The 24,188-nt window shown below is 46.0% G+C and overlaps 1 protein-coding gene across 12 annotated transcripts in view; it reads left to right on the forward strand.

Moving 5' to 3' along the window:
- Positions 1–2,242: 2,242 nt before the first annotated feature.
- BIN1 (bridging integrator 1) overlaps positions 2,243–24,188 on the forward strand; it is a 130,117-nt gene continuing 108,171 nt past the window's right edge. For 4 of the 12 annotated variants that reach the window (XM_006876578.1, XM_006876571.1, XM_006876577.1 and 1 more), the window contains exon 1: positions 2,282–2,409. In XM_006876578.1, coding sequence (XP_006876640.1) covers positions 2,326–2,409 — 84 coding nt within the window. In that variant the 5' untranslated portion in view covers positions 2,282–2,325. Of the gene's footprint in view, positions 2,410–24,188 lie in introns of all 12 variants that reach the window. The other 8 variants (XM_006876568.1, XM_006876570.1, XM_006876569.1 and 5 more) reach the window with 5 other exon arrangements.

A 24,188-nucleotide genomic window follows, 5' to 3' on the forward strand; every position in this document is an offset into this window, starting at 1 on the left:
GCATAGCATTATCCTTGTAGGCATATTGATACATGTAAATTTGGTTTATGAAAGATGTTTTTATTGTTACAACTGTTGTTGTTAAGTGCCTTTGAGTCAGTTCTGAATCACAGTGACCCTATATAGGTTTCCAAGGAGCAGCTGTGGGTTTGAACTGCCGATCTTGTGGTTCGAAGTCTAGTGCTGATCCTACAGCGCCACTCCAGGAGTCCATCATTATAACTAACTACAGGGATAAAAAAAATAATACCTTTCTGCTGAAGACTTGCACAAAAAATTTATAGACCGTTATCTTGGTCATCACCTTTGAAAGTGTCACCTGGTGAAGTCTGCAACCCTTGCACTCTGCTAGTGATACCACTGCTTTTGTGCACTGACTGATGTTTGTTCTGGGAAGTACTTCAGTGCAGCACTGAAGGCTTTCATGCAGGAAGGCCTGGTCTGACTCTCTGCTGTCATTTGCTTTACATGTGACCTTCAGCAATGATACAATTACTGAACCTCAGTCATCTTTTTACAAAATTGGGACAATAATAGGACAAGATCATGGCACTCAGTGCTGAGTGGTGACAGGACCAATCAGTAAGAATATGCAGAGAAAGGATAGGAAGGCCTTCCAGGTAGAGGGAAGAGTGTGCTGGTTACAGAACCCAGGATGAACTTTGTTTTCCCAGACCTTGGTTCCCCTACTTATATGAGGGGCTTGGTGTCTGGTCTGCAAAAGCCCTTTTTTGGTGGTGAACACCTTCTTCAGGAACCCTCTAGGGAAACCCTCTCCCAAGACAGATCTGTGTGGTCCACTAGGTCCCACCCTGCCTTCTGTATTCACACTGGACATGTTTAGGCATCCTCAGTAGGGCTTCTACTGCTCAACTCAGTCATGTCCCTTACTTCTAGGTCAGCAAAGTGCTTCACAACACCTGCCATATCTACGGAGTGGGGAAGGGATCAGTGGACTGAATAATTAATTCAAATTAATTTAGAAGTTTGAGATCGGCTGTTGGCGAAGCAATTAATAATAAACTAATAGACTATGACTAAAGGATCATTGATCCTTTCCCCTCTTGTAACCAAGAGCCCACCCAACGTCTAGTGGTTAAAGGCCTTGGGATGTGGACTCACAGACCAAGTTCTAAGTCTTTCCATGCTTCATTTGTAAAGTGAAAATAATAGTGCCTGCCTTGTGAGGATGCTGTAGACAAAACCTTTAGCACAATGGTTAACACATACTAAGCACTTAGTAATGCTAGGGTGTGGTGATTAATAATTAATAGTTATTAATTATTAGCAAGAAGCTATGGTAGCGTATGATTACCAATCGGGCTGCAAACCGCAAGGTCAGCAGTTCGAAACTACCAGCTATTCAGCAGGAGAAAGATGAGGCTTTCTGCAATTATTAGCAAGAAGCTGTGGTTACAAATCGAGCTGCGAACCGCAAGACCAGCAGTTTGAAACTACCAGCTGTTCCACGGGAGAAGACGAGGCTTTCTGCTCCCGTAAATATTTACAGCCCCGGAAACCCTGTAAAGGGTTGCTATGAGTTGGAATCGACTCCACGGCACACAACAACAACAATAATTATTAGCAAACTGGAAGATGGTACTCTTTGCGTGAGTCTAGGTAGAGATATTGAGATGCCCCAGAGATGCTCAGAGAACCCAAGTGGAGACCAGTGAGCAATCAGGATGGGAGGAGGAGGTGCGTTAGGTTCAGCGATGAGCAAGGAAGGAGACAGACTCTGGCAGCACCCTCCGAGTCCAAGCCCACAGATTACTGGGGCGTGTACCAAACGGTGCTCTGCACTGCATGTTTGATTTTTTAAAGACCGCACCTACGCGCGACTGCTTTCTTTTCTGCGCTGCAGAAAGTTCTTACTTGTGAGGAGGACGAAAGTGCCAGGCCCGTGGCAGCGCTGGACCCAGGAATGTCGAGTTAATCCCCGCCCCAGGACAGCGTCACCCGAGCTTTGCAGAAATCATGCTTGCCACAACCGGGGTTGCCCCAGCGTGCCGCTATCTCCTCGCCAGCGGTGCGGTTCCTGTGTCGGGAGTGGCCCTTTAAAAGGCAGTGTCTTGACCGGAGGGGGAGGACGGGGGGCTCTGACCGTCGCCTGAGGCCCGCCCCTTCCTCCCTGCCTCCTAGCGTCCCTCCCTCGATCCTCGCGTCGTTTGCGGGCGGGCGCACGTTCAGCCTCCGTCAGTCCGGGCGCTGGCCGAGTGCGCGGCGTGGAGCAGAGTCGGAGCTGGGCGCGAGGCGGGACTGGGACACTGCGTTCACAGTTTCCCTGCGTGATATCAGCCAGCCAAGGGCGAGGCCAGTGTCGCGATGGCTGAGCTGGGCAGCAAGGGGGTGACAGCAGGGAAGATCGCCAGCAACGTGCAGAAGAAGCTCACCCGCGCGCAGGAGAAGGTGAGCAAGCAGAAACCTTGGCTATCTGCCCTTCACCCCAGCCCGCAGGCCGGTCCTCACTTGGACGACCGCGGACAAGGCCTTCGGGGGCTCCAAGGCTGCGGTGCCTTTTCTTGCCCGTGTCCTACGTCTTAACATTTCCTGCGGGGATGGGAGAGAATGCAGCTATTCTTTTTTTTCCTCCTCTCCTACGACCGCTTTGTGCCTTTTCCACACCGTGTCAGAGACGCGGTCCTCGCTCTGGAGCTCTTCCCGCTGGCGCGAGGTCGAGGGCCTACAGCTGGAGGTGAAGTGGGACTCTAGCACTCCAGGCCCACACGTGAGCCGGAAGCACCCAGTGCGGTTTTGGGGGAAATCTTGCTTCCCTAAACCCTACCACTTTGCTGGGACTCCCGGCTGCCTCTGGTGCTTGGGGGTAGCTGATGCTCTTGGCTCCTGATTGTTCCCTTGTGCCCTCAGTTCCATACTTTCTACCTGCCTTTTCACTTTCTTTGCCCGCGGGCAGAAGTAGGGAGATCGGATTTCCTTTCCCGAGCAGTGCTGGCAGCCTGGAGCTCCCCCTCTACCAGATCGGAATTAGAGAGCCGCCTGTGTCTAGAGGAATTGCCTGCGCCTGAGCATGGGTTTTGGGGTTCTGGAGCCTAGGGACTGGGTGGCGGCTCTGGCTTGGGAACTCCCAGTCCCAGGGCTGGGCGCTGGCTCAGAGGACAGCGGCTAGTTGGGGAAGGGTGTTGAGGATGCCGAGGAGGGTATCCTTACCCTTCGACTCTCGGCCCGCAGGAAACCCTACCCCTCGGCATGGACTGCGACTCTGTGCTGGGTGCAGCAATGGGCTCCCCGGGGCAACTGGGCCAGTTTAGGGGGCCGGGGTCGGCTCCTGCCCTGCTTTCCTTCCCAGCTACCTCTGATTTATTGAATTGATCACGCCAGCTGCTGACGCCACTTCCCCTGCTGGCTCTTACTATGAAATCTGAGATTGCGGGATCTGGTGCTCCCGCCCGCCACCCCGCCCCCGCTCCCCTCTGACAGTGCCAAGGGGCGGGGCTTGCCCCCTCCCTCACCTGTAGTACTGCTGGTGGATACCCGAGAACCTGAGGCCTTCCACCGTCAGGCCTTGTGGCTGTTTATAAATAATGCCTTTTGTAGCTGGAACCGACTCACTTCCAGAGGATGCAGGCACGTGATGATGTTGGGGGCGGCTTGAGCTTTCCTTGCTTCTCTGAGAATTCTGCTGCTCATCTATGTGGTTTCGATGAGGAGGTGGGGGCATGTGTGTCAGGAAAGGCCCTTAACCAAGTTCAGAATCTGACCAGCCCTAGGTCCTTGCTCTGGGAGAGGGTGAAGTTAGAGCCCCTGCGTCTGGGGCTTTCTGCTGCTTCTTTGGAGCCAAGGAAAATGAATGGGACAAGTGCCTTACCTCCACACCACTTAGGTCTTATGCCTTCTTATCTCCAGCATGATCTTGGTGTGTCCCCTTTGCCCTGATTGACTTTTCTGGTTGCCTTTTCTTTGCAGTATCATCTTTGATGTCATTCTGGGGGGCAGCAGGCATGGATTGTATCACCTTCATGTAAATGACTGTGTCATCACTGACCCCACTAGGCTGCTGTTCCTTTCTTCCCAGTCCCATTGATTGCCAGAGGCAGTTGATTGACAGCTGTTCAACTATGGATGCTGGCTTTGGCCAAGGGCTGTTACTATTCAATACTTGTGGCTGAGTCCCTGAAAGTAACCTTCCTTCCACCCTCTCCCTTATTGTCCCAGCTGGGGTTCCCCTCCCAGGAAGCCTGATACCTCAAACCACATCAACAGCTCTCCTTTGCCCACTCATATGCTGCCTGCGCATGTCTGTCCAACTTGAAGCATTGTCCCTGTAACTGTGTCTTTTTTTAAAAATATATTTTATTGTGTTTTAGGTGAAAATTTGCACAGCAACTTGGGTTCTCCTAACAATTTTTGTACAAATTGTTCCATGCCATTGGTTACAATTTTGATAATGTGTTAGCATTCTTATTTCCATTCTTTCTGATCTAGCTTCCCTAGCTTCCCTTCCCCTCTTTGCCTTCTCATGTTTGTTTTTGGGTAATTTTTGACCATTTGGTCGCACATTGCATTTGGTCGCATATTGCTAATTGTTTAAGGGAGCACATTACTCAAGGGTGATATTGTTTACTTTATAAGTCAATCTATTATTTGGCTGAAAGGTAACCTGCAGAAATAACTTCAATTTCAAGTTCAAAGGTTATCTCAGGGGTTCCTCTAGTCTCAATTTGAGTTTTGTTCTATGTTATTTTCTCCCATTCTGTCCATGACCTCTATTGTATCCTTGATGAGACCCAGCTAATTCTCAAGCTGTGATTCATATGGACTGTTAGTTCTGTGGACTGTTTCTTCTTTGAACCTTTGATTTTCTTCCATCTCTTTTGCTCTATGTGAGTAGATACCAATAGTTGTATTTTAGATGACTGCTCACTTTCAAGACTCCAGACTATTCTCCAAACTAGTATATAAAACATTATCTTTGTGAGCTATATTATGCCAATTGACTTAGTTGTCCCCTGAGACTAGTAAACCAATCTAGGAAACCAATTTTGTGAGTTGTTTGGAAGTCTCTGTAATGCTGCCTTCTTTGTGGTTATGTATGCAGTACACATAAACATGTATTTACATAGGCTTACAGATACACCTATACACAAATACACATTTACTTGTATGTACCTTTATGGATAAACATTGTTGTTAAGTGCTGTAGAGTTGGTTCTGACTCAGTGACCCTACATAGGGTTTCCAAGAGGTGGCTGGTGGGCCTTGAGGTTAGCAGTCCAGTGCTTTATCCTACAGTGCCACACCAGGACTCCTATATATGTAATTGAAAATATATCTTTTCTTTGAACACTTTAGAGAAGTAGTTTGCAGCAGATTTGTCCAATGCAATACATCATTTGATGTTTTGGCTGCTGCTTCCATGGGCATTCATTGTGGATCCAAGTAAAATGAAATCCTTGACAACTTTGATTATCATGATTTTGCTTATTGGTCCAGTTGTGAGGATTTTTGTTTTCTTTATGTTAAGTTGAAATCCATACTGAAGGCTGTAGTCTTTGATGTTCATCAGTAAGTACTTCAAATTCACCCTTTTCACTTTCAGCAAGTGAGGTTGTATTATTTGTATATCCTGATGCTACATTCTCCTTCATATGGATGCCCACCTGTCACTCCTTGGAAACTCTGTGCAGAGGCACTGTATATATATATGAGTTCTGATGTGGCGCTGTGGGTTAATGTGCCAGACTGCAAGGTCAGTGGTTCAAGCTCACCAGCTGCTCCTCGGAAACCCTATTCAGTGTCGCTATGGGTCGGAATAGACTCGATGGCACTTAACAACAACAACAACAACAACAACAAAATATATATGTAAAAGAATATGTAAGTAAATGTGTATGCATATATAGGCATATCTGTAAGCATATGCATCTATATCTATGAGACCAAGAGAAGAGGCACTAAGTGGTTTAAAATCTGGAAAGATAGGTGTCAGGGTTGTATCCTTTTCTATACTTATTTCATCTGTATGCTGATCAAATAATCTGAGAAGTTGGAATATATATATGTATGAAGAAGAATGTGGCATCAGGATATGCAGATAACACAACCTCACTTGCTGATATTAAAAAGGATTTGAAGTACTTACTGATGCACATCAACGATTACAGCCTTCATTCATATGGATTACACCTCAACCAAAGAAAACAAAAATCCTCACGACTGGACTAATAAGTAATATCATGATAATCGAAGAAAAGATTGAAGTTGTCAAGGACTTATCCACAATGAATGCCCATGGAAGCAGCAGCCAAAACATCAAATGATATATTGCATTGGGCAAATCTGCTGCACAAGACTTCTCTAAAGTGTTTAAAAGCAAAGATATCACTTTAAGGACTAAGGTGCACCGGACCCAAGGGATGGTTTGGTATTTTCAATTGCCTCATATACTTGCAAATTGTGGACAATGAATAAGGAAGATCAAAGAAGAATTGATGCCTCTAATTATGGTGTTGGTAAAGAATATTTAATATACCACGGATTGTCAAAAGAAAGAACACATTTGTTCTGCAAGAAGTACCAGAATGCTTCTTGGAAGCAAGGATGGTGAGACTTTAAGGATATCATCATGTTTGGCACAGTAGAGGGTCAGTGAAAAAGACCCTGGATTGACACAGTAGCTTCAACAGTGGGCTCCAACACAGCAGTGATTGTGAGGATGATACAGGACTGGGTAATGCTTCATTCTCTTGTACATGAGGTTGTGAGGACTTGACAGCACCTTATAAAAACAAGCATCCATATCTACCTATGTAACCATACACATATTTATTTTCACTGCTTTTTGCAAAAATGTTAAAGCTTTTACAGAAATTGTTCCTTTTTTATTATGAACTTCTTAGTGTCTGTATTCACCTTGGTCAAGTTGTGCTGACTTTGCCCTGTGACTTACCAGTATTCCTCACACTGTACTCAGCCTGTACTATCAATTTGTTTAACTTGGGCCATTGGAAGGTATTTCCTGACCAAGAAGCAATAGCTTTGGTGGGCCCAATCTCTCATTTTTCCTCTTCCCCTAAGCACAAACATCTTCTAAGACATAGGGTGGCAGTGAACTCAGTGGAAGCCTGCTCTCTGGTGCCATAGGACCCTGTAGGTGTTAGTCTGTTCCCCAGTTCAAGTGCATTTCTCCATGAAATCCTGGATCACATTTCTTCTTTACTACCTATGTACCCTCCTGTCTCCATCCAGATACTCCTGGATAGGGGCAGATCCTTTTTGACCACCATCAGCATTTACCTGGCCCTCAGTATTTTGGGGCTTGGCTTTCAAGCCCTCATGCAGACCTGTGGGTGTGCTGGTTGGTGCTGGGAACTACTTTTGCCTTCCCTCATTTAAGTATTGGTTGGACATAGGTTGTGTGCCTGTTATGTTCTGGGCTAAGCTTACTATGCAGGTCTGCAGAGGGCTGACATGATTCTAACCTGAAAGGCCTTTATTGTTGTAGACCCTGTAGCCTCTGGTCACATTGTGAGTTGGAAGGACCACATGGACCTGCCAGCATGCCACTGCTCTCCTTAATTCCTGCCTTCAGTCACGTCTAGGATGCCAAGTGCAGAGTGGTGCTTGTAGCCTGGTCCTTAGCACCAATGAGATCATCTTCCCATTGCGTTGGGCTGATTGGGCCTATTATAAATGACTGTGTCCATTTTTGGGCCTCACAAGTATGGCCTGGCAGAGCGAACTTAGGGTAGAGCCAAGGTCAGATGACAGAGAGGATTAGAGATTGGCGGGTTGGTCTCCTTGGGGGTTGGGATGTTGGACAGCTGGGAGGGAGTGATTGGAATCTGGCCTGCTTGCTCTTAAGACCCACCACCAGAAATCCTAAGAGAGCATGCATGGAAGGCTGAGCCTTGTTCGGACAGAGCTGGGACAGTGATAAACACAAGAAGGCCCTAGCCAGTGCTGGAAGTGTGCATTCTATCTGTTCCTCCAAGCCATCCCCAGAACATGCTGGAAGGAGTACAAAGTGGACAGTGGTGGGGACCAGCTGGTAGGGACAAGGGCTTGGGACTGCCTGTGAATAGCACAGTGCCTGACATACTATCAGAAACTCACCAAAGGGAAGGCAAAATGGTAATTATTTATAGAACCTTGACATGTGGCCATAAATCTTACTGAATCACACTATTCTCATCTTGGTGGGCAAGATGTCCTTTCACAGGAGCCATATTAGCTTTGAATCTAGGAAGCTGACACGACCCAGGATAAGCCAGACTTTTACATGAACTAACTCTTGTCTTCAACTGTAATAGTAGCCACACTGCACCTAAGATGCTGCTCTTGTCCCCTTTAACAGAAGATGAACTGGGGCTCAGGCAGGCCTACCACTTGCCTAAGTCACAGTACACCCAAGTGATAGAGCTGGGGCTTTGAGAGTCTGTGAAGCCCCAGGCTCCTTTTACCTCATTCTTAGATCTAGATGCTTCCCTCTGCCTAGAAGCCTTGCCTATTGATTTTTGTGCATGGAACTGCCCCACTATCAGACTGGATTTAAAAGCTGCTCCTTCCATCCGTATTCTTCAACCCCTCACCCAGCTCTCTTTCTCCATCTTAGTCTCTGGGTGACTATAGTACTTGTCTTTTTTCTCTGTCTTTAATCCCCATGGTACTCTTTCCTATTGCCCCTCTTTGAGTCTCCCTCCTCTGTCTCTCTTTCCTCTGATTTGCACAGGCTGTCACTGCACTTTTCTCCAAGCCCAGTAATTTATGTAGTGGTTGCTCTCACCTACTGGAAGAAGACCCCTGAGTTGGCTTCATGCAGGTTCTTGTGGACATTGGCTATGGAATGTGGGCATGGAGTGGTGGAAGCATGGGTCCCCAGCTTCCCTGAGCCCCAGTGGGCCCTGGCCAGAGATGGGCCCAGGGAGAGTAAGGCTCCATATGAGGAAAGGCTGTTTAACTCAGAACATCATAGGAGGGTGAACCATTGAACTGCATGGAGTATGGGGGAAGGAGAAAAGCTTCCACGTAGGGCCAAGGGGTGTCAGTAGAACTGAGGACACCAAATTAGCACAAGAGAAGGGGTGGTGAAGTATGGCTGGGGCATTTTCATGTGGAAATTTTGTTGTGGAAATCCCTGAGTCACATGGCTTTACAGAGAAACTAAAGCTTCTCCTTCTCATCTTCATAGATAATCCTTACATAGTCATCTTTTCTCACTTTGTTCTCTGGACTGTGCCCTTGGCCCCTAGACTAGGAGGCAGGGCCTGAGGTTCTAGGCCCACGTCATCACTTATGAGCTGTGTGAATCGGACAAAATGAGGAGAATGCATATGTTCTGTGTTAACCTAGGACCATTTCCCAGAGGGTTTGTCTTCCATGTAATTCCAGAAACCTCTAGGTCCTGTCACATGACAGAAGGCCACAAGGGCCTACCACTGTGTTGAGAAATAGCAGAGGAACAGTGGGTTCTGCAGGCAGACAGTCCTGTGTTCCCTGGCAAGTCATGGGACCCTGGACAGTGGCAGGATCTTCCTGAGTCCAGTTTCTTTGTGTATTAAATAGGATAGTTCCTCTATCCTACTGGTGCCCAAATGTCTGGTGCATGGTAACTGTTATTAATTCCTGCTTTGTAGAGCAGGACAATATGGTGAGCCCACACTGGGAGCTGTCCTTCTCCTGTTCCCATTCCTGGGGAGTGTCCATTACAGGCCTCTATAGATAGCTGATCAGGGCTTATGATGTATCATAGTCTTTCTTTGTGTAAGTGTGTGTGTATGAGGAGGACTTAGACTGGAATTTTAACTCTCCTGTGTACAAACTCCACAACCTGGATCAGATTTTTTACCTTCCTGGACTTCATTTTCACTATTGGAAAACTAATGATGGGTTCGTTCATTCATTCATTTATTCACTCATTCATTCAGGCAACAAATGTTGAGCACTCACTATATTTTATGCATGTGTAGGGATTGAGGATATGGGGATGAAGAGGTGTGAGCCCTCTGCTCATGTGGAGGATTCAGGAGTGAAGGTTAAGAGTGGGTGCCCACTACTACTTTCAGGACACTGAGGGGGATTGGGCGTGACTGTTTTGGAGGCTCTGGTTTCTAGGTGAGGGGGCACCTAGGAGGAGTGCTTATTCTTGTGTTTTTCTAAGCCGCCTATTTGTTGTTATTTTAAATTGTTCTTGTGTTCACTTATCCATTTAATTTTTAAACTTCTTATAATGAATTGAGTAAAAGTTTACAGAGCTGGCCATCAGTTTTACATTCAACAAATTATACCTTGTTTCATTTCAATGACTGTCGTCCCCTCCATGTAACATCAGTTACCCCTTGTCTTCCTTGTGATTCTTATTTCCATTCCACCCGCACTCCTAATCCTTCTGCACTTTGGCATTAGGTGAATGCTGCCCTTTGATGTATAATGAATGACTATTCCATAGTAAGCATACCTTCTAGTGTTGTTGTCCCCCTGGCTATTGCTTGGCGGAAAATTGGGCGATGAGGGTAAATTACATTCCATATTTGAAGGGTCTTTGGCTCCTCCAGTCTCTTTCTGGCCCGGTATTTTTTGTAATTTTTGAGTTTTGTTCCGCATTTTCTCCCACCGTAACCAGGGCCTTCTACTGTGATTCCTTTAAGAACAGTTGGTTGTGGTAGTCAGGCATCATCTAGATCTTCTGGTCTCAGGGTTGTGGAGACTGATGTTTACGTGTTCTGTTAGTTCACTGGACTTATTGATTCTTCTTGATGTTAAGTCTGTTGAGTTGATTACAACTCATAGCAACCCTGTATAGGGTTTCCAAGGAGTGGCTGGTGAGTTTGAACCACCAACCTTGCAATTCAAATCAACCTTGAAGTCCAGTGCTTATCCTACAGCGCCACACCTAAACATCTTTACTTTTCATCACTCTCCTTTTACCCGCACTGGGAGAGACTGGTATTTGCACGTGAAATGGTTGCTCATGAGCTTTTAAGATTCTAGTTAGTACCTATAAAAGTAGGATGTAGAACATTGTCTTTGTGGATTATGTTTTGCCGGTTGATCATTGTATCCCCTGAAACTGTGATCCTGAATCCTTAGGCCCAGCAACTCATTCCCTCAAGGTGTTGGGTCATGTCTAAGAAGTTTTCATTACTTTGCCCCTGTATGCTCTACCACACTCGTAGGTATGTTTGCAGCTAAGGTAAAATACCAAAGGTACAAAGAGCAAATCCATATACAAATATCAAACTTTATATATATGTTAGTGGTTATTTTTCTACTCTCCCTCTACCTGTTCAGCCTGTATATCTATGAATGTATCTACCTGTAGATCACAGTTGTTGTGTTTGTGTATAAATAGTATTTACTTCTATTCCCTTCAACTCTTACACTCATTCCTGCATCTTCCCCATCTTCATCTTTCTTTTGCTGGTTTCCTTCTTGTTGTATATTGTCTTCCTTGTTACCCAAGTAAACACATGTCTGCCCTCTAGCCAGTGAATTAGTCTCCTAACCCCTTCTAACCATCAGAGCATGTTTGTTTTAACATGAAAATCTTTTCTTGACTTAAAAAAAAATTATTTGAATTTAACATTTATTACTATGTCTGACCTTATTGTAATTAAAATTTTTTTTTTATTGTAAACTGAGTGATAGTTTACATGAGAGAACATTGGCTTTACACCATCGTTTTATTGCAACGATTACAATCTCTTCCAGTATTTGCTTCCATTTCTTCTTTGTTTTTTTTGGGTGGGGGTTCTTTTTATAATAGTGATGTTATACAATATTCTAATTTCACTCAGAAATTCTGGTGTGGCACTTTGAGATAAAGTACTGGACCAAAAGGTCTGTTTGAATGAAAAGGTCGGCGGCTCAAACTCACTAGCATTCCTTGGAAACCCTACACTGGGTCGCTATGAGTCAACTGACTCAATAGCACATAACAACAACAATAACAACAATTTCACTCAACATATCGTCCTTCAGGTTCATGCATGTATTATGAGGTATTTTGTTTTGTTCCAACTTTTTGTTGGAAATTGAGTGAACATTTATAGATAAAATCATCAGCTTTATATTCAACAAATCATATACTTTGTTTCATCGCAATGATTACAATCCCCTCTTATCCTACTTATTCCTTGTGGTTCCCCATTGTTATTGTTTTGTGCTGTGGAGTTGGTTCACAAATGAACAAAGCAAAAATATTTGATGCTCACATCCAAAACAAAAAATATATATATATTCATTTAAATATATATATTTAAATGAATGTCCAAAGGGTACATTCTGCAAGCCAGCCTCCTGCCCACAGGCATACAACCATGGGACTAGAGACTGTAACTGCTCTGTCTCTGCTTGCCACCTTGTCTTCTGCCTCTTCCACCATTTCTGCTGTTACTGCTTTTCTAGGTAGGGATCTCACTCTCCACTCATGTTCTTTCTTACTAATGGTCCTGGGATCATCTGTTCCTGAAATTAAAGATACTCCTCCCTTTTAGTTACACATCTTCTACAATCAGTTTTGACAATCACAATTAATCCTGCTAACAATTAAATTGAATCTTAAAATCCTTTTACTGTTATCTTCCATCCCTTTTCATTCCTTCACTTTCCATCCCCTTTCCTATTTTCCATGTGGAAAATAGGAAAACTAATCAGTGGGCATTCTACCTTACCCCACTCATTCAGAAATATCTTTATCTTTATCTGGTTGGGTTCTGGTCTGCTTAGCCCTAGCCATTGAAGCTAGACCTAATAGTACCAGCTGCAAATTTTGGAGTTCACTCACACCTCCCTGCACTTCAGACCAGCTGACCCCTTCAGTCTCAGCTCATGGGCTCAGGAGTTCACACATTTCCCTAAACTTCAGACCAACCAGCCCTTCCTTCTCTTTCTCTCATCTCAAGGTCAACGGGTTCCAATGAAACATGGTCAAACGCAGTCTGTGACTTCATTGTTGCTTTTCCCCCATCTTCCACTCACAAGTAGACCCAAGTGGTCACCAGTGAGCTTACTAGAGACTGCTCATGGTTTTCCTTTAACTTTCAGTCCTAGAAAGGGGTTTTCCCTGATCGGCTGACTTTTCTTGCCTTGATGCATCCAAAGCAAACAGCTTGCTTGAATCTCAAACAGGCAAGCAGTTTGTTTTTATCCTGCGGCCCTTTCTTTCAATAAGAATCTCCTGTTCACCCAGCATTTCTGGGTTGGTCTGCATGTCTTTTCAAATAGGAATGTCCCAACTCAGAGGTTCTAGACAGGGCTCAGAATTCCATCTAAGGCCCCATACTCTACAAAGGCTTAAGAAATTTAATTTACTAGGCAAATTCTGTTTCCCCTTTTAGCAAAACCAATAAGGTATAGGCTGAAGGTGGGCTTGCAAGCTTTTTGTCATAATTCCCAACATTCATTTATTGTTGTTGTTGTCAGGTGCCATAGAGTTGGAACCAACTCATAGTGACCCCATGCACATCAGAACAAAACAATGTCCGATCCTGGGCCAACTTCACTACCGCTGCCACACTTGAGTCCATCAATGATTCCACCTGGCTGATCCATCTCGTTGGGGTCTTCCTCTTTTTCTCTGACCCTCCACCCTACCCAGCATGACATCCTCCAACGATTGTTTACTCCGGACAATATGTCCAAAGTATGAGAAATGGAGCTTAGCCATCCTGGCCTCCAAGGAGCACTCTGGCTGCACTTCTTCCAAAACAAATCTATTGGTTCTTTTGGCAGTCCATGGCACTTTCAGTATTCTCCTCCAACACCACAATTCAAAGGCATCAATTCTTCTATGATCTTCCTTATTCACCATCCAGCTTTCACATCCATATGAGGTTATTGAAACTACCATGGCTTAGGTCAGGCATACCTTAGTCCTCAAGGTAATATCTTTGCTCTTCAACATTTGAAAAAGTTCCTGTGCAGCATATTTGCCTAATACGTCGTCTGATCTCTTGACTGCTGCTTCCGCGAATGTTGATAGTTGATCCAAGAAGAATGAAGTCCTTAACCACCCGTAAATGTCTATTTTACAGTAGTAGGCAGGGACAACCAGTATTCATAAGACAGTGAAACACATAAACCATTTTTTTCTCCCCCTTTACCCATTCAACCTAAGTCTCGATCCATGTATGTGCTCACTGTTATTCTTAGGTTGTGTATAAGTCACTATTTATTTCTGTCCCATTTAGCCTATGCACAAGTCCCTAAATCTTCCCCTATCTTTATTGCCACCCTCCCTATTCTTGTGTATTGCCCTCCCACTTCTTTTATATCGCCCTCCCCATCAACTGAACCAATAAATAACATCATGATAAGTGGAGAAAATGTTGAATTTGTCAAGCACTTCATTCTGCTTGGTCCACAATCAACACCTATGAAAGCAGCAGTCAAGAGATCAAATGATGTATTGCATTAGGTAAGTCTGCTGCAAAAGACTTCTTTAAAGTATACAAGAGCATAGATGCAACTTTGAGGACTAAGTTTTGTGTGACCCAAGACAAGGTATTTTCAGTTGCCTCATATGCATGTGGAAGTTTGACAACAAATAAGGAAGACCATAGAAGAACCAGTTTTTTGAATTATGGTGTTGGAGAAGAATATTGAAAGTACCATGGTTTGCCAGTAGAATAAACAAATCTGTCCTGGAAAAAGTACAGCCAGAATGTTCCTTGGGACCTAGGATTGTGAGATTTTGTCTTTTTGTACATGTTATCAGGAGGGATCAGTCCCTGGAGAAGGACATCATGCTTGATAAAGTGAAGAGTTGGTGAAAAAGAGGAAGACCTCCAATGAGATTGATTGATGAAGTGGCAGCCACTGTGGGCTCAAGTATAGTAATGGAGAGGATAGATAGAACAGAACCCGGCAATGTTTCTTTCTGTTGTGAACAGGGTTGCTATGACTCAGAATCGACTTGACGGCATCTGACAATTTGCCTACCTAGTAAGTACCAGGTGCTTGGCGAAATTTCTCACACTCCTGCAACCCTGTGAGATTATTATGGTTCCCATTTAGCAAATGAAGAAGGTTGACTGTGGTCTTTCAGGCCTGACTTTGAAGTTGGTCTGTTTTGGTAAAAGGTCTGGATTGCCTCCTCTACAATGGTCACTGAATGAGCCAGGCATGGAGAGTGGCTGTGTAGAAATGTAAATGAGATATAAATCCATAACATGGCACTCTGGGAAACCTGATGGGCATTATTTTTAGATAGATTGTGGTCCCTAAGCCCTTCTAAATCTCCATGATAGTAGCGTTGGGATCTTTGCTGTCTCCCAACAAGCTTACCTGGAAGTCTAAGCATATCCTTGTGGTTTTTCACCTTTCAGGGTGTGTCCTGCATTTTGGGTCTGAGATTTTCAGATGCAAGTTCACAAACTGGGGTTCATGTATTCAGATGAAGGTGGACAAGAACAATTTGTGTGTGTGTGTGTGTGTTGTATGTGTGCCTTTGTTTCAAAGAGCCATATGTAATATTGTTGTTAAGTGCTGTCAAGTCGATTCCCACTCATAGTGACCCTTTACTGGGTTTTTGAGCAACAGCTAATGGGTTTGAACTGTTGACCTTGTGGTTCGAAGTCTAGTGCCACACCAGCAGTCAATATAAGGCAATATAAGGCAATGCAACTTGTTCTGAGATTATATCCTGTCTACTTTTATTTCTGTTGTTGCTAAAATGCTTCTATTTTGAAATTATTGTATTACAAAATGTTTAATATTCTTGGGTGGTTATTCAATGCTAGACATACATCCACATAATACCCTTGCTGGTGTGGGATTCCAAAGTGTGGGCCCATTGCTCGGCTTCCTGGTTGTTCACTCTGTGGGGCCATGGGGAGTGGGAGTCCTGAGCAGGGTCACTTTGGCACCTTCAGTTTGGCAACCTCCCTGTTGTGACCTCTACCTGATATGCCTTCCCTGAACCCAGATCTGAAGCTCATTTCTCAAGGCACAGGTGGCAGAAGTGGCAGACTAGAGGCAGGGTTCTGGGCACTGATAGTTGGCACACTCTGGGAGGCTCAGGATGGGTTTTGGGATGTACACCTCACCCCACCACCATCTAGGAGAATTGTGGCCCAGGCTTCACTTCACCACCTTTTCTCACAGTAAACTGTCAGTGAGCAAATTGCTCAAGTTTCTTGTAAGGCCTTTCCTGAGCCAGTGGTTCCAGTGCTTGGTGCTTGGGAACTGGGCATTCTGATTAGTGGGTGGCCCTATGGGTATTCCTGCCAGCTTTAGGCAAGATACTCTGTGTGTATTGGGCTTGGGTCCCCTGAAGAAGGGGCATTCACAGAAATCCACATTCCACTGAGAGGTGATAGGTCAGGGAGTGCCAGATGGGACCAGTGTGACTTGGGAACAGAGAACTTCACAGTCAGGGCCAGCAAGACTTGCTTTTGCTGCTATCCTCAGACACATTTTTGCTTTCTCTTTCCCAGGCCTCTTCTCTGGCTTCCTGTACCTACAGCAGCCAGTCTGACCTAGATTCTGTGGTGATAGCAGATGGGGTGGGATTGAGGTCACAACATGAAGCGGCTTTGGAGTGTGAGGGTCACTATTTCTGGCACATCAGGACATGGTACCCCTGAGGGTGAGCATTTGTGCCCTGATGAGCTGTGACACAAGCTTGGGGCCACAACTGGCCCCTATCACTGCCTCTGCTCCTTGGAATGGCTCTGCAGTGTGCACCACAGGGTGGGAGATGGCTGGCAAGACAGGGAGGGAGGAGGGGGCAAGTGACTGGTGAGGTAGCAGCTGCCACAGTCCTAGGGGTGGGGAAGCACTCATCACTGCCAAGCTTCCTCTACTCATAGTCCCCCAGGGCATCTCTCTCAGAACACCTGCTGGCTGCTGGAATTTTCTCCTTGGATCTCAGGCATCAACTTCCTGAACTCAGTCCCCTCTCCCCTGACAGGATTGTTCCTTACTCAGGATGCACTGACCTTTTTATTTGTCAGCTGTAGCTATTCCTTTATGGTATGCCTGTCATAGGCGAGCTTTCTACTGACCTTTGCAGTCAGGGAAGACTTCTTAGAGGAGGGGGTGCTGGAGCTGTGTTTGAAGGATAAAGGAGACAGTTTGTGGGTAGGGAGGGATGCTTCTGACAGTGGGAACAGCACTTTCAAAGGCCTGCTCAGGGTGGTTAGAGTGTATGTGTGGGGGAGTGTGGGTGGGATGAATCTTGTTTTAGAAAGACAGGAGGGGGCAGGCTTGGGAAGGCTCTGAAGACTGTGGGCTCTGGAGAAGCTGACTCTGCCTCCAGACCCATATATGCCCTAGGCTGGTCAGTTTTCTTCCTAGGGTGTTGTCTGGACTCACTGGAGCTTTGAGATCTGTCCCTTGTCTTCTGCAGGGACTGGTGGTATACAACATTCTGTGACCCCATATTTCAAGCTTCAGACTCTGGGTGACCCTGAGGAGGGGGACATTGGACATAGGTAGCTGGAGAATTCAAACAGTTTTTCTGACTGTCCAGGATGTTCATAAGTCATTGAGTTACCTGTCAGGACCCTGCGGTGGGCACTGACAAGCAAGCTGTGGTACCCAGGGTCCCTACAGCCTTGTGCTTGGGTTGGCAGTGGGGGAGATCCTTAGAGGTGATGTTATGGCAGCTGGTAGTGATAACAGTAATGACATTAGCAGCTGTTGTGTGTGGGTGGAGGCTTGGTGGCGGGGGGGGGCACCCCTTGCTAGGGAGGGAGAGCTGGATTTTGACTCAGGCTTGTGGCTTGAGTAGCTTTGCTGAGGGTGCCAGAATGAAAGAGGGGATAGTGTGATGGAGAGGCATTTGTCAGCCCTCTCCCAGCCCTATTCCCTGGGCCCCTTTTCCAACAGCTGCTGCTACTTTCTTTGGACCCTTTGATCAGCTCTGCCTCACTCTGGGGCTACAGCAAGATGCTTGGGTACTGGGTGGGCCTGCACCTGCCATTGGGTATTGAGCAGTTCTAATCCAGAGAGGGCCTCTCCACCTCCAGCCACCTGTGGCTCCCTGTTTCTCTTAGGTAGCATCAACTAAGATCATGCCCTCTGGGTCCATCACACTGATAACTGTCTCAAAAGGCAGAGACAGGTGATGGCATGGATGGAGGTAAACTATGGCCTAGGACTCCTAGCAGGTAGGCAAGGAGGGAAATGGGATTGAATGGGTAAGAGGCAAGTAGAACATCCAGGGACATAGAGTGAGGAAGATTGATTGGAACAGGGACTTTCTTTCTCAGAGAGGGGAAGGAACTATGGCCCTGGGCAAGTCATTTATCCTGTCTGAGCCTCTGTTTCCCCCTCTGTAAAATGGAATATAAGAACTCCTACCTCACAGGTCATTGGAGGGCCCAGGCAGAAGTAAATAAGAAGTCTGCAGTGCTAACCTTTTCCCTGGCAGGGTCATTTCAGGAATGGCCAGAAGAGTCCACATCCTGTGTGTCAGTGCCCACAGCAGGGTCCTGACAGGTGACTCCATAACTCATGAACATCCTGGACAGTCAGAAAAACTATTTGAATTCTCCAGCCCCAGTATGACTTTTGCATTTTGAGGTGTTTGTCTTGGCTGTGAGAGATTCTTGGAATTGACCAAAGTTCACTTCTTCCACTGCTCCCCCCACCCTTATAGGCTGCAAAAGCTAAATTGAAAGATGGTGGTTTTTAACATCTTCAAGGAGCGCAGTTCCCCACCCCCACCTCTGAGCCTGATCCTGATTGAATGAGCATGTCGGATGAGGTACCAAGTCTGGAGGCAGAGGTGAGAGGTCTCTCATCAGGTATTCATTTATTCAGTTCAATAGAGGAACCTGATGTATAGCAGAAGAGCTCAGGACCTAGACCAACTTTGGTGTGTATACAGAACTTCACTGTGCCCACCTGAGAACTAGGAAGACTGAACTCCTGCTTTCAGTAAAATAAGGTGAACTCACACATCCTGTAGGGGTTAGTAGGGGTACCTGAATTAGGCTGGGCCTGGAGCTCCAGGAGGGAGGACATTCTTAGCATCTCTACTGCATTTTATAATTCACTAAGAACTGTAGTCACACCCACCATTGAGTGGTGACCTATGAGGTGAGCTGGACCCAATTATAGTCTCATTTGACAGAAGGGAATACTAAGGCTTAGTGAAGCCCTGGGATTTCCTCCTTTCCTGGCCCTCTGTTATGTCCCCTTGGATGTAGCACTTGACACCACCTAACTTTTCCCAGGTGCTATTCTTCCTTCCATCCAAGTAGAAAGAGCATGGTGGTGAGGGGCACTTGGTGTGACTACTAAAGTTCAAACATGAGTTCTGTAATGTTCATAAATGAAATTCAGTGTGCTGGGCCTGCCTTTGTCAGGCACACACCTAGGAATGTTTGTGTAGGATCCTTGGCTATTCCAGGAGGTGGGACACTAAAGGAGAGGGAAAGAGAAACTTTTGAAACTAGGACCTTCCTCCTATGTGGTCCCAGGATCATACAATAGCTAGGAGCATCAAGGGGTCCCAGAAGGCAGTCTGATTTGAACAAACTGGCTTGTCCCTAAAGCTCTGGAGATCCCCAGGATGGGGGCGACCTGGGCACAGATTTCCATCTCTCACAGAGAAAGAGATGGAGAGATTAGAGGATGGCATGGGGTATCCTGGTGTAGTGCTGTGGGTTTAATGCACTGGACTGCAAAGTCAGTTTGAACCACAAAGTTGGCAGTTCATGCTCATCAGCTTCTTGGAAACCCTCTACAGGGTCTCTATGGGTTGGAACAGACTCAACAGCACTTCACAACAACAAGAAGGACAAATTGGTGGCAAAGAATATGAGCGGAATCTTGGTTTAAATTGGGAAACAGAATCTCCAATTAATTGGATGCATTTGTTGAATCTGGGACAGGACCCATACATTATTTTTCCCCCCTGAAATACTATGCCAAGATAGTTTGTGTGTGTGTCCTTCCCCAAGGACTCAGTGTCTGTCCTGGAAGAAGGCCTGGCAGGACTTGAATTTTGCCATCTTCTCTAAGTCCCCTGTTGGTGCATCCCACCTGGTAGAGTAGACTGTGAGGCTAGTGGAGCCCGAAGGGGCCTGGACCCTTCCTGAGGATGGGGGCAGCATTGCAGTACTTCTGCTGTCCTGGGCACAGTAGTTGTGGGCCTGGCAGGGAGAGCTGAGTCATGTGAATGGAACCTGATGCCACAGCCCAATGTTGTGCTGATCTGCTTGCTGCCACCCTGCCCACTGGGAGCTGAGGGCCAGGAGAGGCCACTCTAAACCCCTGCAGCAGGCTCAGTGCCTTTCCTGTGTTGAGATTGCGCGTTGGGCTTCCTGGAGCTCCTTGCACTGCAACCTTGTGCCTTCAGCACACTCAGGAGACCCTGGGATTCTTGTTCCTGTTGTTCATTCCCTTCTGCCTGGGACTTTGGTTCACACATCAAATTCCAACTCTGCTTTTCCTAAGCCCTTTGACCTTAGGAAATTTATTTATGCCCTCTGGGCCTCAGTTTTACTGTTTGTGAAATGGGTACAACATCATATGTGGGAGGTTTGTCATTGAGGATGAAATGAAAAGAGCAGGAGTCTCCATTTCACCGATAAGAAATTGAAGATTGAGCTCCATCTCATGGAACCCAGCTTGCCCCCAGGTGGGAGTGGTTCAGCTGCTGTGCCCTTGTGTACGTCCTAGCTGGATGCTGCCCATCAGTGTGTGTGGTCCAGGTCTGACCCACCAACTTGAGACCTGGGCTACGGAGGAGAGGGACACTGTGTTCCCCTTTACTTCCTTGCCCTCTCAGCCCTCCTACTTTGATCCTTGGTTCTCCCTGCAGCAGCAGGGATCTCTTTCAGTTTCTGTGACTCAGAATGTTCAGGGCCCCAGAGTTAGAAGAGGCACACATACACACACACACTTCCTGGGAACTCTAGGTCTGGCAGGGCATCTATGGCAGATCTTGTTCTCTCTCTGACCTTTCATACAAGATTTAGTTCCTTCCTTCCTCCCTGCCTCTCTACTTCCCTATCTTCCTTTTTAAAGTAATTGGTAACTGTCTGGCAGATTGCGTGGGTGTTGCAAACAGTTAACGCCCCCAGCTGTTAACTCAGCGTTTGGAGGTTCAAGTCTGCCCAGAGGCAGGAAGAAAGGCTTGGTAGTTACCTTTAAAAAAGCAGTCATTGAAAACCTTATGGAGCACAGTTCTCCTTTGATACACATGAGTTCAATGGTAATTGGTTCACTATCTGGCTGCTCAGCTTCCCATTGCTGTTTCTTTGGGTGAGGAGGGTCCTGTGGGGGTAGCTGGGAGTGAATCCAGGAAAGAAGCAGTACCTCCCCAGCAGGTATAACTCCACAGAGTGAAAGTGCCCACTGCTGTCTGTTGTGATTTCTGGGAACTTTGGCCCTTTCTCATGGACTGTCCCTGCAGAATGCCCCTTCAGCACTGCCTCTTGCCTCCTCATGCTTTGTCCTGTGCATTTGAAGATGGCTTGGATGTGCCGAATGGAGGGTGAGTGTTGGACACTTGGGGAGTCTGGCATGGAGCTTCATGCTGAACACTCTACAGGAGCTTGGAATGACTTAGTCATCACCTCCTGCCTCTTGCTGTAATGATGGGAATTGATATTTGAGGGTACTAAGCTACTCAGGGATACAAGGCAATGAGAGGCCCTAGGCTACCTCTGCATTGACCGCCCCCCCCCCCCCAGGCAGTGCCCTCAAGGGCTGAGCCTTGTGTAGCTTGACTCTAGGCAGAAGGTTGTTGTTGTTAAGTGCCATTGATTCGGTTCCAACCCAGAGCAACCCTGTATAGGGTTTCCAAGGAGCAGCTGGTGAGCTTGAACTGCCAACCTCACAGTTCAGATGACTTTGCAGTCCAGCACATTAATCCACAGCACCACACCAGAACGCCAGGGCATAAGGTGGACAGTGGCATTTCTGCTGTGCTAGGCAGTGAGTGGGGCAGCAGGTACCTTAACTGAGCCTTTTGCTGATGTAACCCAGAGAGGGCTGGCTCCTGCTTGGTTCACATAGTTGTGGGGTAGGGCAGGATTACTGCAGAAAAATCAGGTGAATTTTGAGGGTCTCACCCCCACTCTTCCCTGCCCCATCTGACTGATCCCTGCATTTGGTGGGGACGAGAGGATACTGCTTTACCTTGTCCCTCTACCGCCTCTCTTGCCAGCACAAGAATAGCAGGGGTAGGATTAGGGTTAGGATTAGCAGGAAAAAGCCCTTCCTTTCCCCTGGACATGCATTCCATCAGCCAGAAACAGGAATAGGCAGGATGACTACCCCTCATCCTCTCTTCTTGGCCACTGTCCTAGTTCTTTAGTGGGTGAGCACAGAAGTATATGACTTAAACAAACAGAAATTTATTTTCTAACAGTTTGTTGTTGTTAAGTGCCATTGAGTTGGTTCCAAACCAGAGCAACCCTGTATAGGGTTTCCTAGGAGTGGCTGGTGAGCCTGAACCACCAACCTTGTGGTTTAAACAGACTTTGAAGTCCAGCGCATTAACCCACAATGTCACACTAGGGGAAGGCTTTCTCATTTTGTTGGCTCTGGAGGAAGGTCCTTGTCTCTTCAGCTTCTGCTTCCTGGTTCCTTAGTTCCTCATGTGACTTGGCATCTATTTTATCCTATGTTTCCTGTTGCTTGCTTGTTTAGCCTCTAAGGAGCTCTGGTAGCGTAGTGGTTACGAATCGGGCTGCAAATCGTAAGGTCAGTGATTCGAAACTACCAGCTGCTCCGCGGGAGAAAGATGAGGCTTTCTACTCCCGTAAAGATTTACACCCTCGGAAACCCTGTACAGGGTCGCTATGGGTCGGAACCGACTCGACGGCACTTAACAACAACAACAACATATTTCAAGAGAGAACTAAAGATATACCCTATAATAAACCCCCCTTTGATGAAAGAACACAGCCTTCAGTATGGGTTGCATCTCAATGTAAAGAAAATAAAAATCCTCACTACTGGACCAATTAATAACATTCATATAAATGGAGAGAAGAGTGAAGTTGTCAAAGACCTCATTGTGCTCAGATCAACCATCATCGCTCATGGAAGCAGCAGTCAAGAAATCATTAGGCAAATCTGCTGCACAAGATCTCTTTAAAGTTTGGAAAAGCAAAGTTGTCAGTTTGAGGACTAAGGTGCACCTGACACAAGCCATGGTGTTTTCAATAGTCTCATATCCATGTAAAATTTGGACCATGAAAAAGTAAGACTGTAGAAGAAGTGATGCATCTGAGTTACGGTGTTGGAGGAGAATATTAAAAGTACCATGGACTACAAAAAAACAAACATATCCATGTGGGAAGAAATACAGCCAGAGTGCTCCTTGGAAACCAGGATGGCCAGACTTTGACTCTCCTACTTTGGACATACTGTCAGGAGGGACCAATCCCTGGAGAAGGATATTACATTTGGTAAAGTGAGGGTCAGAGAAAAAGAGGAAGACCCCAACAAGTTGGATTGACACAGTGACAGCACCAATGAGCTCAGGTGTAGCAACAATTGTGAGGTTAGCCCAGGACCAGACAGTGTTTCATTCTGTTGTGCATAGGGTCTCTTTGAATCGGTACTGACTTGATGGCACCTAACAACAACAACAACAGCAATCCTCCCTCATTAATACAACAAAGACAACACATTCAAAGGGGATTATACCAACAAGCATAGAGGTTAGGATTTATAACTCATGAAATCCAAAACCCTGTCATCTAATTCTGACTCATAGTGAACCTATTTAGGGCTTCCAGGGCTGTAAGTCTTGTTGTTGTTGTTAGGTGCCATTGAGTCAGTTTGAAACTCATAGCAACCCTATCTATGCACAACAGAATGAAAACACTCCCTAGTGCTGTGCCGTCCTCATAATTGTTGTTACACTTAAGCCCATTGCTGCTGCTGCTGTGGCAATTCATCTCCTTGGTGGCCTTCCTCTTTTTTGCTGACCCTCTACTTTACTGAGCATGAAGTCCTTCTCCAGGGACTGGTCCCTCCTGACAAAATGCCCCAAGTATCAGACATATTTATGGGAGCAGAAAGTGTCGTCTTTCGGTTAGCAGTTCAATGTTTATCCTACAGTGCTACCAGGGCTCCTATAGCACATACAAGAGGGCTTTAAAAATTCATGGACAAAGTTCATTATCTTTTTTTAATTTTTTTATTGTGAATTGAATGATAGTTTACATGGGAGAACATCGGTTTTACACCACCGATTCATTACAATGATTACAGACTCCTCTGTGCATCATCATTCAACAGTATTTGTTTTTTTTTTT

This window comes from Chrysochloris asiatica, unplaced genomic scaffold (genome assembly GCF_000296735.1).
Source record: "Chrysochloris asiatica unplaced genomic scaffold, ChrAsi1.0 scaffold00392, whole genome shotgun sequence".
Classification (NCBI taxonomy): Eukaryota; Metazoa; Chordata; class Mammalia; order Afrosoricida; family Chrysochloridae; genus Chrysochloris; species Chrysochloris asiatica.